The following is a 15,156-nucleotide window of genomic DNA, read 5'->3' on the forward strand; positions in this document are numbered from 1 at the left end:
CCCTCGGGCTCAGGCCCTCGCATTGATCCTTCACGCTGCAGGCTGGGGGTGCCCCTTTTCAGGGAAGCGCCCGGGACCACGGTGACCAGGATCGTAGGTAGGAGCAAGGTGGTAGTCTTCAACAGGAGCCTGGGCTCAGACATTCCCAAGCCCCGGCAGGGTGGGCTGGTGTCCTGGGGCTGGGCTTCAGGTCCTGTCTGTAGGGAACTCCCTATGGGACCCCCAGAAAGATGGCTCTTAAGTGCAGCCCACACCCCAAACCTCACAGGCCTCTGTGTGCATTCTGACGGGCAGGGCCCCGCGAGCAGCCTGTTCGGGGCAGGGACGGACGTGGGGCTCCGCAGGCACCAGGCAGATGCAAGGCAGCTTTGCCTTCTCAGCCCCACAGTCTCCTGGGAGGACCACCTGGCCTGCAATGGGCTGTCCCAGGCCCCTGCCCTGAGGCAGCAGCCAGAGACAGAGGCTCTGACCCTCAGCTTCAAGGACCCAGGGTCACCAACAGGCAGGCCTTGAGATCCTGTGAGCATTCATGCCCCTAGTTCTCCCACATGACCTCCCGCGGCCACAGAGCAGTGTGCCCAGCAGTTCCCGAGGGCCATGGCACGGGACGGAGCCAGGACTGGCCTGCTGGGACCCAGTGGCTGATCTCAAGGGCCAGCTCCTAGCACACTGCATGTCTTTGGGCTTCCTGGCAGCCCTAGCAACAGGAATAGGACTGCTCTGCCCCTTAGGAGGCTCAGCCCTCTGAGTGGCTTCGCTTAGGTCTGGTGGCACTTTTAACCCAGGGCCTGCAGACCACAGCTCAGAGCTGCTCTCTCCTGCTTCCCTGCTGCCCCCCAGGCCAGGAGTCCTGTAGTCTCCCCAGGAGAGCTCTAAGGACTGTCTTCAGAGCCACCCTCCGACCCTGGGCCCGGCCTCCAGCTTGTGGGTGAGGCCGGGACATGTCCCTTTGCGCTGTCTGCAGGAGTGTGCTGGACGAGGCGCCTCTCAGGCACAGCAGGAGGAGTGGGTGCTCTGGGGCTCCCCTTGGCCTGTGGGTGTGCCTGTGTGCACAGGGAGGGGCTGCCCGGCTCAAAGTCCTGGTGCTGGGGCCAGCGGCACTTCCTTCGCCGAACAAGTCCTGGGCTCAGGCCCCTTCCCTGCGCCACTCAGCAAGCTGCCCACTCAGGGACACAGGAGCCCAGTACCATGTGGGGCCACTCCCAGGTATAGGGGGAGGCCTGTATCTCCCAGGTCAGCAGGGACGGCCCCTGGCACCCCACTCATGGAGAGGCCTTCAAGCCCTGACTATAGCTTCAGTCTCCCTTCCTAAGTCGTGGAGGCTGACGCCGCCTTTCCCCAGGGCTGTGGTGGGAGCTGCAGGGCTGGGCCCACTCCATCCCTCTCTGGCAGGGAGGGCCTCACCCAGGGACCCCTCCTGCTGCCTGCCCACCTCTGGGACATCAGGACCCACCCCACGCCAGCCCCTTTTCCTAGCTGGTATGGGGTACAGACCCTCTCTGGGCTCAGGGATGCTCCCCGCTGCAGGAGGGGATAGGGAGAGCAGGAGGTGAACAGGCCTGAGGGGGTGTGGGCGAGGCAGGTGGTATGGGCTCAGGGGGATGGGGGAGCCAGCCTCTGCAGGGCTTAGCCAGGCAAGGGAGCAGTGGGGTCCCCGGGCTGCTAGGAGGGGATTCTGGGCCACACAGATGACCAAAGTGAGCTTTCTGCTGTCCACACCTCAGTGTGTGTGCACATCACAGTGGCAGGCCCTCAGGGAGCACCACCCAGCAGCAGCCACCATCCCACAAAGAGCCAGGAGTGCATGGCAGGACCTGGGCCTGGCCTGGAGGAAGCGGCACTCAGGCCTCAAGCTCCACCCATTGGGGTGGCCTAGCGCCCCATTCCCTGTGGCCAGGCTCAAGCCCAGACCACCCCCTCAGAGCACAGTCCACGGGCTGTGAAACAAACGCTGGGTTTAATGTAGGGCACAGGCACCTCAGAGAAGTCAGCTCCGTGGGGACCGTGGGCTCAGAGCACGCAGGTCACAGTGGGGCAGGGCCAGGTCTCACCTGGTGAGGCCCAGACAGGGAGGGCCACGCTGAAGGTCCAGGGCAACTCCACGTGCAGGTGGAGCCCTGAAGCCCACACTGCTGTCTCCAGGCGTGGCTGCCCAGGACACTCCTCGGGGACAAGGGCAGCAGTCCAGGGTACAGGAAGGAAATGCAGCCCCTCGGTGCTGGGGCGTGAGGCCAAGGGGCCGGTGGGGGACGATGACCGCCACCAGGAGGCAGTCCGGGCTCAGAGGCCGTCCTTTGCCAGCCTGTACACCCGCTTCACCCTGGCGTAGGGCCCCAGGGAGTCCTCAAACACGAAATCCCAGAGCACCTTCACCCACGAGTGGTGCTGCGGCAGGTGGTCGTAGTACTCGGGCGCCATCTTCCGCACCTGTAGAGAGGAGGCCGGGGCTGAGGGGCTGGTTCTCCTCGGGGCCGCACCTGTGAGCACACTCAGACACCCATGTACAGACATGTTTGCGTGCACACACACACACACACGGGTGTACATAATGCACACACATTGTCGCCTCTGGGGTGCCCACGTCCAGCTCAGCCAAACACAAGGCCACCCTTCTGGCCCTCCCTGCCACCCACCACTCCCTGGGTGCCCAGAAGGCTGGTGCTGGCTGCTGGAGGGCCTGGTGGCCTGAGCTGAGCCCAGGACGCTATGGCAGAGGCACCCACAGGCTCGGCTCGGAGCGCCTGCCCCAGGTGGTAGTTGCAGAATTCAGTGCCCAACTCCACTTGGCCCCACCCCACCTTCTGGTCTGGCAGACCCCACCGCTGGGGGGGGTTCTCCCCGCGGTTCCTGCACAGTGCTGAGTGCCTACCTGAGTCCTGCCAAGCCACGGTGTCATGCCCATGCATCTCAGCCCTGTGACCCGCCAACCTCGGCCTCAGCCAGCCTCACTGCTTGTCACATTCCAAGGGCCTCTTGAGCACCTGCTGTCCCCTCCAGCCTTTGTTCTACACACACACCCCCACCCACCTCCTCCAGGAAGTGCTCCCAGCTTCAGCACCTGCAATTGCACCACCACCACGCCACCCCATTGCTCAACAGCATGCAGCCTTGGCCCAGCTTCCACCACAGGGATGCCCTTCCTGCCCCTTCTGCGCCCCGTCACCTCCTAAGGATGCTCTCAGGACGCAGGGAGCCCGGCCGCAAAGCCAGGGCAGCAGGGCCACAGGAGGCGGGGCCAGCACCAGGTACCCAGAGCCTCTCACTTTGCTCAGGAGAGGTAAAGGCTCGTGGCTAACAGCAGGCACTCGCGCCAACTTGGGTCCAGATTCTTGCTCTGCCACCTCCTGAGATGGGCACCTCTCCCCTCTGCACCCTGTCACCTCCTGAGATGGGCACCTCTCTCCCTGTGCCTCATCACCTCCTGAGGCAGGCACCTCTCCCCTCCGCCCCGTCACCTCCTGAGGCAGGCACCTCTCTCCCTGCACCTCTGCCTTATGTATACAACAGGGACAATGGATGAGGAGGCAGCTGCTTCCTGGGCTGTGGTGAGGTTCAAGTGAGATGATGCCTGGTGCAGAGCACCGCCTTGGTACTGCCAGCCGGAATGGAGGGCACAGGCCATGGCCCAGGCTTGGAATTCGGTCTGAGGGATTCCAGAGTCACACAAGCCAGGGTGCACACACACATGCACAAACACCTGCATACCCAGGTAAGCGCTCACACATAACCACACACACAGAGACGGGCGCGCACGCTCCAGCACACATACAAATGCCTGCACACGTGGGCAGGCATCCACACACCGTCACAGGGCAGACCTGCTCACACACAGACACAGGCACACACTCAGGCGCTCGAACACCTCCCCAGTGCCACCTCCTCCTGCCCCCTTTGCCTGCAGGTCACTCCAGCTCTTTCCAGACAGCCAGAGGCTACCAAGGCGCAGGCTGGCAATGGCTGAGGGACGGCTCCTCCTCCCCCTTCCCCTTCCTCCTTTCTCATTCAGAAATTCTCCAGCTCCCCGTCTCCAGAGGCAGAGGTGCCCATACCTGGGACTTCCACTCCCCATCAGCTCTGGCCAAGCCCCTTGGGCTGCAAAGAGCGGGGCCCACCCTGTCCTCTCTGGCCCCTGGAGGGTCACAGGGCAATGGCAAGGAATGACAGGGAAAGAGCCTGCAGATGGGAAGGGTACTGCTCCCCATGCAGTGTTGCTATGCGCCCCGCTTCAAGGAAGACACCCCGTCAGTGTCATGGCGGCTTCAGGCAGCCTGAACTGTGAAATGCCTCTCAGACCCTACTTCCCTGAATTTGCTTCAGCCTCCAGCAGAGGCCTCACCTGTGTTGTGTGGCCTTTCCTCCTGCCCTGGGGACAAGTGCAGGTGGCCATGCCATGACCAGCACAAAAAGGGAGAGGCTGCTGGGTATGACCCAAGGCCCTTCCAGGGCCTCCACCTCCTCAGATGGCCGTGCAGTCCTGCCCTGCCACAGCCCTGCCGCCCCAGCCACATACCAGGGGCAGGCTGTAGCCCGGGATGCTGGGGAAGTCGTGGTGCTCCACGTGGTAGCCCACGTTGAAGGTGATCCAGTTGAGGGGCCCATAGTAGGAGTAGGTCTCGTGGCCCTTGAGGAACATGTAGTGCTCAGCCACGAAGTGGCCCGAGATGGGGTGCAGGCCCAGGCCCAGGAGGGAGCTGGCCAGCAGGTAGACCATGGGCTTGAGCCCCCAGAGGGCAAAGATGGCCACATCGGCCGCCAGCTGCACCAGCGTGTTGAGCACCTCCATGCGGGTCACGGCCTTGGGGTGGACGCAGAGCGGCCGCAGCGAGTAGAAGAAGGGCTGCAGCACCAGCCAGAGCAGCTTGCGGGCGGGCGTGCAGAAGAACCAGCCCTCCAGACGCGTGGGCACGTCCACATCCAGCCCATCACCACCCAGGTAGCGGTGGTGGTCCACATGGTACTTCTTGAAGGAGGCGGCATAGGGCACACCCACAGGCAAATTGGCAAACACGGCCAGCCAGCGGTTGCGCGCCGCGCAGCCCGTGCCAAAGGCCGCATTGTGTGAGATGTCGTGGATGGCCAGCGTCAGCGAGTGGTTCACGCAGCCCCCGAAGGCGTAGGCCCAGAAGAGCAGCCACCGCCAGGCCAGCCTGCGCACCAGCCAGCAGGCCAGTAGCTGCATCAGCACCAGCGCCAGCACCGCCCACTTGAGGCGCGGGTCCGGCCGCATCAGGGCCTTGATGGCCGGGTACTTGGCTGCAAGGAAGACAGGGAGGTGTGAGGCCCTGCTCAGTGGGGTTGCACCCCACCCTCCTCCGCACGCTCCTTCCCACTGTGGTGGCCAAGGGGTGAGAAGGCAGGAGTGGCCAGCAAACCTCGCTGGTCCCTTTGCCCCTGCACACAGGCCCTGTCCCTTGAGGGCCTGCTGCCCCCCTCCCCCGACCGAGCCTCATCCCGCCAGACTCAGAAGTCAGGACTCCAGCAGAGGTACATACAGCCCACGCTGGCAGCCAGGCCCTGCTGCTCCCTGAGCCAGGCCTCATCCCAGCTTGTTCCCACCTAGTAGGTCCAGGCCAGTGGGGACGATTCAGAGGCTATGCCTCAGTTCAGGCACACTGGGGGCCTCAGCCCAGAGGTTCGGGGCCCAGCGCCCGCAGCAAAGTGGTCCCAGGCAGGGAAGCAATGTCTCCTGTCAGGCAAAGCAAGGAGGACCTACTGGCAGCTCCCACTCAGGAAGGCTCTGGCCCAGGCACAGGGCTAAGGAGTCGCATGCGAAGTCCCCTTTGTGTGCCTGGATGTAGGCTGAGACCGCAGGTCCAAGGGCACCACTGCCCACTGCCTCCCTCTTACCCAGGGATGCCCCTGCCCCCAGGGCAGTAGCCAACCTACCTGGGGGCCGGCCAGCTCCAGCCCCACTCCCACCCTAAGCCCGGCCCCGCTCCCAGTCCCCGTTCCACAGGCAACCAGCTGCTGCTTCCCCTTGGAAGGAGGCCAAGCCTTGGGGCAAGAGGGAGGGGCAGGCCACACCTGTGCCAGGTGAGCCACAAGCAAGCAGCTCTGGGGAGGGCCAGCCCAGGCCTCCAGCTCTTGGGTGCAGACAAGCATCAGCCACTCCTGCACCCTTCAGAAGCGAGAGCCACGACAGAGCCTGGCAGCCCTGACCTTGGAGAGTGGGCCTCACTTTCCTCATCTGCTAAACGGAGATACTAAGTTCTCCCTGTGTGGTGCGGCCTCAGGGTCCCTCCCCACGCCCTGTGCAGCCCACCTTCAGGGAGCCCCGTGCCCTTCCTGCTTTCCTCGGCACCTCCTAGGACTCAGCTGCCCTCCAAGCCCCAGCCTGCCTTCAGGGACTCCACTTTGGACCACCAGAGAGGAGAAACCTGCACACAGAAGGACACCAATGCCCACCCTGCCAGCCCCTCACCCGGCCCCAGTTATGGGCTGGTCCTGTCTCCTGTGGGTGTGCTGGGGCCTCCAGAGCCGCTGGGAGCCCAGAAACAGCCACTGGGCTGGCCCATCCCACAAGCATGCCCCTAAGTCCCCTCTGCGTGAACTCTGGGCTGTTTCTAACTTGGCGCATCTGGCAGGAGGCCTAGTGCAGGCAGGTCCCAACAAGCCTCAGGGGCCCATCCCCAGCCATGACCTGGCCAACAGCAGGGGCCCCCCCAGCCTACGTCTTCCCATCTGGGAAATGGGGATGCCGTTCCTCTATGTCCATCAGGCTGTGGGGAGGCCAGCACGATAGTCTGAGCCCGGGGGGGTGCCAGCGCTCAGTAGGCACGAGCTGGTGCTGTTGTCATTAAAGGTGCTCTGAGAGTAAGAGCTGGTCTTGGGGCAATGACCCGGCCCTGGCTTGTTTTAACAAGAGCAGGCCCAAAGCTTACAGGCCCGGGAGCCGCCAGCTGGAAGTAACTAAAAACTGGGCAGTGCATGAGGTAGCTGAGCACGGGCAGCACAGGCGTGACTCAAGGAGGAAACAGATGCAGGGAGCCCCAGGTCACCTCACCTGCCTGCAGGCACCTGCTGGACTGCAGCGCGGGGCTGAGGGACCCCCAAGGAGCTGAAAGAGCAGAGAATGGCACTCGGAGCCCGAGACGCCCACACCGCTGGTACAGGGGCTCCTGCCAAAGGCCCGGGGCCCAGAGAAGCTTTGCTAGAGCAGGAGCCCCGTGACAGTTCTGAAAACAGTAGCTTCTGGAGCTTTGCACCCAAGGAGTTCCAGAGGTGGCATAGGCTGGGAGTCCCAACCCACTGAGGCAGAGAGGCCTCACTGAATACCCCAGCCTCCAGTGGGCCCCCCAGAAGCCTTGTCTTAGGAATGGGTCTACTCTGCACCCACCCAAGAAGGTCAGTTGACTAACTCCTTGCCAGGAGAAAACAACCCACGCTCTTTGCAAAGATCGCAAAGATCTACCATCTTCAGCTTCAGAGCGCCCAGGTCCCTGGGGGAGTGGGAGTGGGGACATGCCAGGAACACTCGCGACCACGCCGTGCAGATTGGATGTGCAGGAGAGGGCCGTGGCTGAGATCACCCTGGGTGCAGTCAGGATGGGGTAGTAACTGAAGCCAGGGCTTGGAAGTGGTTAGCTGCTAGGGGTCACAGAGGTTCAGGGACAAGAAGAGAGTGCAGGCGTCCCTGGACTTCGCCAGGTCATGGCGTCTCAGCAGGAGCCGTTCCGGTGCAGCCCAAGGCAAGGCAAGGGTGAGATGAGGTGGCGAGGATGGGTCCGTCGAGGGCATCGGGCAGGGAGGGCAACAGGAAGGCACCAGAGGATGGCAGGATGGGAAGGAGATGTCAGGGTGGGCGTCATGGAGATGCCAGGGTGGGCATCATGGAGAAGGCAAAGGGCGCCAGAGCTGAGTGCCAAGGGGACTCAGGAACTCCTCAAGAGCTATGGAGTGTGTCTGTCAAGGTGTTTCCAGACTGGCAGAGGGTAAGTGGACTGAGTAGGGAAGGCCTGCCCACAATGTGGACCAGCACCATCCAGTCAGCTGGGGCCCCGATAGAACAAAAAGGCAGAGGCAAGGGTCTCCCTCCTGTCTTTCCCTCCCTCTCTCCCTCCTCCCATCCCTCTCTCCTTCTCCCCCTGCTTCCCTCTCTTGGAGCTGTACACATGCTTCTCTAGTCCTTGGATATCAAAACTCCAGCCTTTGGACTCCAGGAACCACACCAGCACCCCCTACCCTCCATCTGCTTTCAGACCTTCAATACCATACTGAGGGTTCCACCATCGAGTTCCCTGGTTCTGAGGCCCTCAGACTCAGACTGAACCATGCTACCCCTACTGCCACCCCTGGGTCTCCAGCTTGCAGACAGTCTGTCATGGGACTTTACAGCCTCCATAATCACATGAGCCAATTCCCCTAATAAATCCCCTCTTTGAATGGATAGATGATAGGTAGATAGGTAGGTAGGTAGGCAGGTAGGTAGACAGACAGACAGACAGACAGACAGACAGATAGATAGATAGATAGATAGATAGATAGATAGATAGATAGATAGATAGATGATAGATTGATAGATCCAGGCATGGTGGCTTACACTGTAATCCCAGCACTTTGGGAGGCTGAGGCAGGAGGTTTGCTTGAGCCCAGGAGGTCAGGATGAGCCTGGGCAATACAGCAAGACCTTATTATGCAAAAAGTTTAAAAATTAGCCAGGTGTGGTGGTGTGTGCCTATGGTCCCAGTTACTTGGGAGGCTGAGGTGGGAAGATCGCTTGAGCCCAGGAGTTCGGGGCTGCAGTAAGCCGTGATTACACCACTGCACTCCAGCCTGGGTGACAGTAATTGCAAAAATAGATAGATAGCTAGATAGCTAGCTAGCTAGATAGATAGATAGATAGATAGATAGATAGATAGATAGATAGATGATAGATAATAGATGAGAGAGAGAGAGAGATACACACACACATATATAGATACATAGATCCTATCAGTTCTGTCTCTGGAGAACACTGACCAATTCGGGGCCTCTTCCAGGGGCTCAAGGAAAGGGGGACAGGGAGAATGGGTGGGACTGGGGAGTGGGAGTCAATGGGTTCCATGGCCTTGGGCTCCATCTTCTCTGGGTCACAAGAGAGGGGAAAGCCCAAGGCAGAGAAGGACAGGGAGAAACACAGCTCCCTGGCAGCCCCGCGAGGAACTGCAGACCTGCAACTGCAGACCTGCAATTCCTGGCTAGACACCCAAACCTCGCCCAGCCGGGGAGCTCTGTCCTGCTGTGGGCACTCAGCTGACCTCCGGAGTGACTCTGCCCTCCCAGACCTCCAGCCTGGATGGCAGGAGTAGCTGGGTGACACATGTGCCTTGAGGCCTCTCTGCTCCGTGGGGTAGCACAGAGCCCGACGTGCACAGCCACCTGGAACCAAGATACACAGATCCACACAGACAGTTTCCAGCAGTGGCCCCAGGTGAGGCACGAGGCATCTGGGCAGGTGGCCATGAACAACAGCTGTTGCTAGAAGTCACCCTGTCCAGGCAGGACACAGAAATGAAGGGTCTGAGGTCCAGGGAGGTGCAAAGAAGGGCCCATGAACGTGCAGCAAGGCTGACAGAGCCAAGACTTGAACTCACGACCCCCGACTCCAGGCCTGCACAATGCTGAGCAGGGCCCTGATATGGACTCGGACTCCATCAGCAGTGATGCAGTGCTTGGCTACACTGCCACAAAGCACCCAGAGAAAATCCTGGATCAGGGCTGGGCGCAGTGGCTCACACCTGTAATCCCAGCTCTTTGGGAGGCCAAGATGGGCAGATCACCTGAGGTCAGGAGTTCAAGACCAGCCTGGCCAACATGGCGAAACCCCATCTCTACTAAAAATACAAAAATTAGCTGGACAAGGTGGCATGCGCCTGTAGTCCCAGCTACTTGGGAGGCTGAGGCAGGAAAATTGCTTGAACCCAAGAGGCAAAGGTTGCGGTGAGCCAAGATCCCACCACTGGACTCCAGTCTGGCAACAAAACGTCTCAAAAAAAAAACAAGTCATGGATCAGGCTCAATCAGACTCCTGTGCGCCCTTGGGCAAGCCCCTGTCCTTCTCTGGACCTGTCTCCTCAGTCTCCATCTGTAAGGCATCTGCTCTGACAGCCTCTGTGGCTGTGAGCATATGGACATGGGGTCTTCCCTAGGGGCCCATGGGGAAGAAGGGGCCGCCGGTGCCAAGGTGTGAAACGTCTGGCACCAGCAGATCTGCACACTTACATCAGTTAGCAGGCTCGCTCAGAAAATTCCAGAGGGCAGAGTCGGAGGCAGGGCCTGCTGAAGGGAGGCCAGCCCAAAGCTCCCTGCACCCGCAGGACAGTTGCATCACCCTGGTGCGACTCTGATGAGTTACAGCTTTTGCCCAGAAATTCTCCTGACAAATCCACTGAGCCACTGAGCAGAGGGACTGCATCAGAAACAGACAGCCAGGCCAGAGAGGCTGCTGTGCCCTTGCCTCCAAGAGTGGCAGAGACAGGGCCCACCCCATGTCAGACTCCTCTCAGTCGCAGGCCACTCCACCCCTGCCCCTCCTGACTGGCTGGCAATAAAGTCACTTTTGTCTTGTCCCCAGCAGGGTTACCAAAAGCTAAGGGGCCTCTTACTACCTCCACACTGGACCCCTCTGAGCCCCCAAGCCCTGGCTCTGGCAACATCTAGGGAGACCTGTTCTACCACCTTCCCAGGGAGGCCAAATGCCATCGCATGACAGTCACTGGCCATATGGGAGGTGCCCCTTGTCACTGCCTGTCATCACTCCATCATTCCACCTCTGCTGCCACCTGCTTCCCAGCTCCCTGTTCCACCACAAAGCTGCTCAGGGTTGACAATGTCACCTGGTGGCCGCAGCAGGAAGTGCTTCCATACAGCGTGGCCTTTCCCCCACCCATCCGCGGCTGAGTAACCCGACCTGGGACAAGCCTCTCCTCACAAAGGCAGCAAAGTCCTCCTAATCCCCTCCCTCCTAAACGTCTTCCTCCCTAGCCCTGGCCTAATGCTCCGGGAAGCCACCTACCCACAGCTTCCATCCCTGCCACCTGAGGTTTTGTGCCAAGAGACAAGCCTGACCCTGTCCATTGTGGAAGGCACCCTGGGACCTAATTGGATCTGGCAATTGTGGAAAGTGCTCACCTTCTCACCGGCCGCTCACTAAACCTGCCTTTCATTTCCAGTGACAAATATATTCTGAAGGTCTGGGAGCAGCCAGGCCCCTGTACATTACAGAGATGGGGCTGCCCTGCAGCCATGCAGCTCCGTGGCTGGGAGATGGAGTCCCAAGTTCCTCTCGTGGCTCTGGCAGTTTGGTTCTGGATTTTACCAGTTACCACTGACAGAGCCCCAGTCCCGGCCTTTCTGAAGCAATCTAGCAACGGCCAGCAGTCTCGCTTCCGGGTTTTCCTCTTTTGTTTTTCTTTATTTGAATTTTTGTATTACCATGTGTGCCGTGCTTTCATAATTTAAAAACAAACAAAATTACAAAGCTATTCATTTTCCAAAAAAAACAAACAAACCCAGAGCTTGCCTTTTACTCCACCGGCCACGCCTGGCTGGATCTCTGATGGGACCAGTTTTGCTGGCTCCGGTCCTGCCCTTTCAGGCCAGGGAGCCTCAGCCCTGGCCTAGGAGACCCCACTTTCGTAGGAAGTTATGTGCTGGGGAGCATGTCTCCCTCCCAGGCAGGAGCTGGAGACGGACTTTGGCCCCAACCCACAGAGCTCCTGGAGCCAGCTCTTTGCAAGGACTTCCTGGATTCTGACTCTGAGATTATGATCTTTATTGAACATCCCTGAGCACCCAGGAGCTTGGCATGGGCTGCAGGAGCCAACTGGGTGGGGCAGGAGGCTGCCTGAGCACCAGCCTGGCCCGTGTGTTCCCAGGCAAGTTGCTACCCCTCTCGGAGCCTCACTCCTGCCTCTTCTATAGAGAGATGCTGGCAGTTCACAGCATTTCTGCGAGGACTGGGAATAGCACAGGCATGGAGACTATTCCCTGCCCTTAGGGAAACAACAGGCCTTGCCAGGTCTATCTCTGAGACATTAACTATTATCACAGCTGATACTCACGAGTCCGGGAATAAGCACTTCACGTATCACCTCATTTCATCTGCACAACAGCCCCATTAGGAAGGTATGACTTATTAACCCCTTTTAATTCGCCCAGGCCTCAACTCCTTCCTCTGTTTACAGACTCATCCGTGGCTAATGAGTGGGTGTCAGGGTCCTTGCCAGGAGTTCAGCTCCACATCCAAGCTCCTGAACTGTGCCCCCAAAGAGCCCAGAGCCCAGAGGGCTTGTAGCCATGGAGGGGAACCCAGAGGAGGGGTCCCCATCCAGCTGGACCAGGCCTGGGAGCAGTGGAGGCCTTTCTGCAGGAGGTGGGACTGAACTAAGCGAGCAAAGCTAACCAAGAGAGAGCCTGGCAGAACAGGGAGGAGGGACATTCACCCGGGAAACAGCTTGTGCCAGTGCCAGGGAGGGAGGGAATGGCACGTTCCAAGCATATTAGCTGAAAACAACAGGTGGAAAGGAAGCCCCTGCTTCCTCCACGCAGGAAAAGGAGCGTGGGTCAAGCTGGAGAGCCGGCCCTGAGCAGACTTGTGATCCCCAAGCCCTGGCCCCAGGTGCTTCTCCCTCTTCCAAGTCTTTCAGCCTTCCTAGTCACCCACTCCAGAAAGCCTCCTGGATTGGTTCCAGGGCCTGTGGCTTCCCTCTTTAGAGAGAGCTCCTTCCCATGTCCCGGAGGCCCAGGTACCATCCCGGGCACCTTCCCAGCTGAGGTCTCATCTCGTCCTCACACCTACTCTGCCTGGTAGGACGACTGCCCGTTTTGCAGATTGGGAAAGTGAGGCCACAGCCCAGAGTGTCTGGGTCCCTCCAGGTGGCCCTGGGTAGGCCCAGCTCCTATTCTACGGATATGAGTTCCTAGGGACCAGGACACTGGCTGCCATGTGCCTCTTGCCTTTTCCACATGGGGCCAGATACCCAGTGAGTCCTGTGAGGGGAAGCTGGGGACAACCAGGGGAGGGGACAGAAACGCAAACAGGGCCAAGCAGGCCTCTGCTTCAACCTCAGCCCCACCTCAGACCTGCTGAGGGGCAGTAGCCAGGACACCTGCCCTGTTCACATCATGAGCAGGGAGGGAGGGTCAGATGACCCCCAAGGTTTGTCCTGGCCCTCCCCAGGAGCTCCACCGCATAGGGGAGGCAGCTACCGCTGCTGGGACCAGACGATGCTGGGCTGCAGCTCACCTCCCAGGAGAAACCACAGCAGTCACAAACCCACACAGAGGCTTCCAGCTCCTGAGTCCCCAGCTACCTCGGGATGCAGTCACAGGCTAGCCACCCAATATATCTTGGGTTTCAAACATTTAAAAGTCATGGTATCTCAGTATGCTGCCATGGGATTAAAAAAAGAGGAAGAAAGAAAAAGTTGGCTGGGCACAGTGGCTCATGCCTATAATCTCAACACTTTGGGAGGCAGAGGCGGGTGGATCACCTGAGGTCAGGAGTTCGAGACCAGCCTGGCCAACATGGTGAAACCCCATCTCTACTAAATACAAAAATTAGCTGGGTGTGGTGGCATACACCTGTAATCCGGCTACTCGGGAGGCTAAAGCAGGAGAATCGCTTGAACCTGGGAGGCGGAGGTCGTAGTGAGCCGAGATCGGGAGACTCTGTCTCTAAATAAATAAATTAATAAAATAAAATAAAATAAAATAAAACAAAACACCCAATTAAAATGTGAAACCATCCATCAAATAAGTGCAAATTAAAGCCACAATGTAATAGTATTGTTTCCCCGATCTGATTGAAGATCACAAGGTGTGCCAACGCGCGGTGCTGACTTAGGCAGGGGTGTCTCCCGCGTGGGAGCGGGCCTGTCTCAGCCTGCGGCGATTTGGTGGCATCTGGCCAAAGCCACTCTCCAGACGCTGACCTTTTGACCCCGTAAGCCCTGGCCAAGGACGACTCACTGCGGCCACCTTGCTTGTGGGCTGGATGGGGCCTCTGACATGAACGAGAGTGACTCCGAGTGGGTAAAGATGCCCTCCTCGCAGAGGACACGAAGCGACAAGGAAAACAGCCGCCACGTAATAAGCGACATGCCAGAATAGACGGATTCCTTAGTACAATCTTTGCTTTTTTTCAAAGAAAAACACGCGCGCCTCTCATTCGCGTTTGCTCCCTTCCTGGCGATCATCCGCCCTGAACTCCAGGCTGGGGCGCCCGTGGCCGCGGGACCCAAGGGCTCTGAGCGCAGCAGGCGCCCAGTGACTGCGGGTGGAGGCGCCGCAGCGCGCAAGCTGCCTCCGCGCCAGGGAGCGCGTACGCTCGTAGCGCGTCCCGGGGCCGTTCCTGCGCCCTCGCGTCCCAGCATCCCAGTGCCCCGGCCCCGGGAGTGGCTCGTGTCCCGCGACCCGCGAGGAGCAATTGAGACGCGCTCCCTGGCGCACGGACCCGTACTCGGGTCTTCGGAATCCTCAGGTCCCGGGGAGTTTCAGAGCCGGCCAGGGTGGGGGACCCTCGGGGAGCCGGCCGGGGACTCCGGGGAGGGGAGCGGCAATGGCGGAGCGCCCGCCGGCATTTGGGCCAGAGCTGGAGCGGCCCATCTGGGCTCGACTCCCCGATGCGACTCTAGACAGGCCAACGGGGTGGTCACCACCCGGCGGGAGCCCCGCGCCGCGCTCACCCAGTATCTCCTTGCGCCGCTGCGTGTGCGGCTGGTCGGTGTAGACCCACTCGAAGTCGCTGCGACTCGCGCTGTTGCCCATGGTGGGGCGGGAGGTGCCGTTCGGAGCGCGGCCGGCTCGGCTCTGCTGCACCTGTAGCTGCAGCCGCGGCGCGGAATCGACTCTGATCCGGGCGGGGGCGGGGGCGGGGGCGGGGTCCCGGCGAGGCGGGGCCAGGTGCGCCAGGCTTGGGGCGGGGCACCTCTGGCTGGGCTGGGCGGCCGGGCCCCGGCGCCCTCCAGACCCCGACAGGTAGCTGGGGTTTTGGGAACCTCAGCTGTCTCGGTTGGAAATAAAGCTCCCCGGCAGGACCAAGGTGGCCGCGCGCGATCTGCGCGAGTCCCTGGGTCCCTCGATGCGCCGGGGCCACTGCTGCCGTCGCGGCCGCCCACCGGCTCTGCGCGCCCCGCTCACCCGCAGGCAGCCGTCGGGTTCCCCCCCTCCCCCGGC

General features: G+C 60.4%; 1 protein-coding gene across 2 annotated transcripts; it reads right to left on the reverse strand.

The window, feature by feature from the left end:
* Positions 1 to 1,938: 1,938 nt before the first annotated feature.
* On the reverse strand, positions 1,939 to 15,015 carry DEGS2 (delta 4-desaturase, sphingolipid 2). 2 transcript variants are annotated; one of them, XM_015144479.3, is made up of 3 exons: positions 14,667 to 15,015; positions 4,511 to 5,253; positions 1,939 to 2,427 (listed from the first exon to the last, which is right to left on the reverse strand). In XM_015144479.3, exons 1-3 carry the CDS (start codon positions 14,746 to 14,748, stop codon positions 2,281 to 2,283), a joined length of 972 nt encoding a protein of 323 aa, XP_014999965.1. In that variant the 5' UTR covers positions 14,749 to 15,015; the 3' UTR covers positions 1,939 to 2,280. The 2 variants fall into 2 exon arrangements, with proteins under 2 accessions (XP_014999965.1, XP_077797834.1); XM_077941708.1 differs by lacking the exon at positions 14,667 to 15,015 and adding an exon at positions 11,501 to 11,650.
* Between the last annotated feature and the right edge of the window lie 141 nt (positions 15,016 to 15,156).

This window comes from Macaca mulatta, chromosome 7 (assembly GCF_049350105.2).
Source record: "Macaca mulatta isolate MMU2019108-1 chromosome 7, T2T-MMU8v2.0, whole genome shotgun sequence".
Classification (NCBI taxonomy): Eukaryota; Metazoa; Chordata; class Mammalia; order Primates; family Cercopithecidae; genus Macaca; species Macaca mulatta.

What these genes read in the sequence shown, in the direction of transcription:
- DEGS2 (XM_015144479.3), bottom strand. Translation starts at nt 14,748, where the DNA reads ATGGGCAACAGCGCGAGTCGCAGCGACTTCGAGTGGGTCTACACCGAC. An exon ending in GCGGCGCAAGGAGATACTGG is followed by an intron (nt 5,254 to 14,666) that starts GTGAGCGCGGCG and finishes TCTTCCTTGCAG; the next exon opens with CCAAGTACCCGGCCATCAAG. An exon ending in CGGGCTACAGCCTGCCCCTG is followed by an intron (nt 2,428 to 4,510) that starts GTATGTGGCTGG and finishes TCCTCTCTACAG; the next exon opens with GTGCGGAAGATGGCGCCCGA.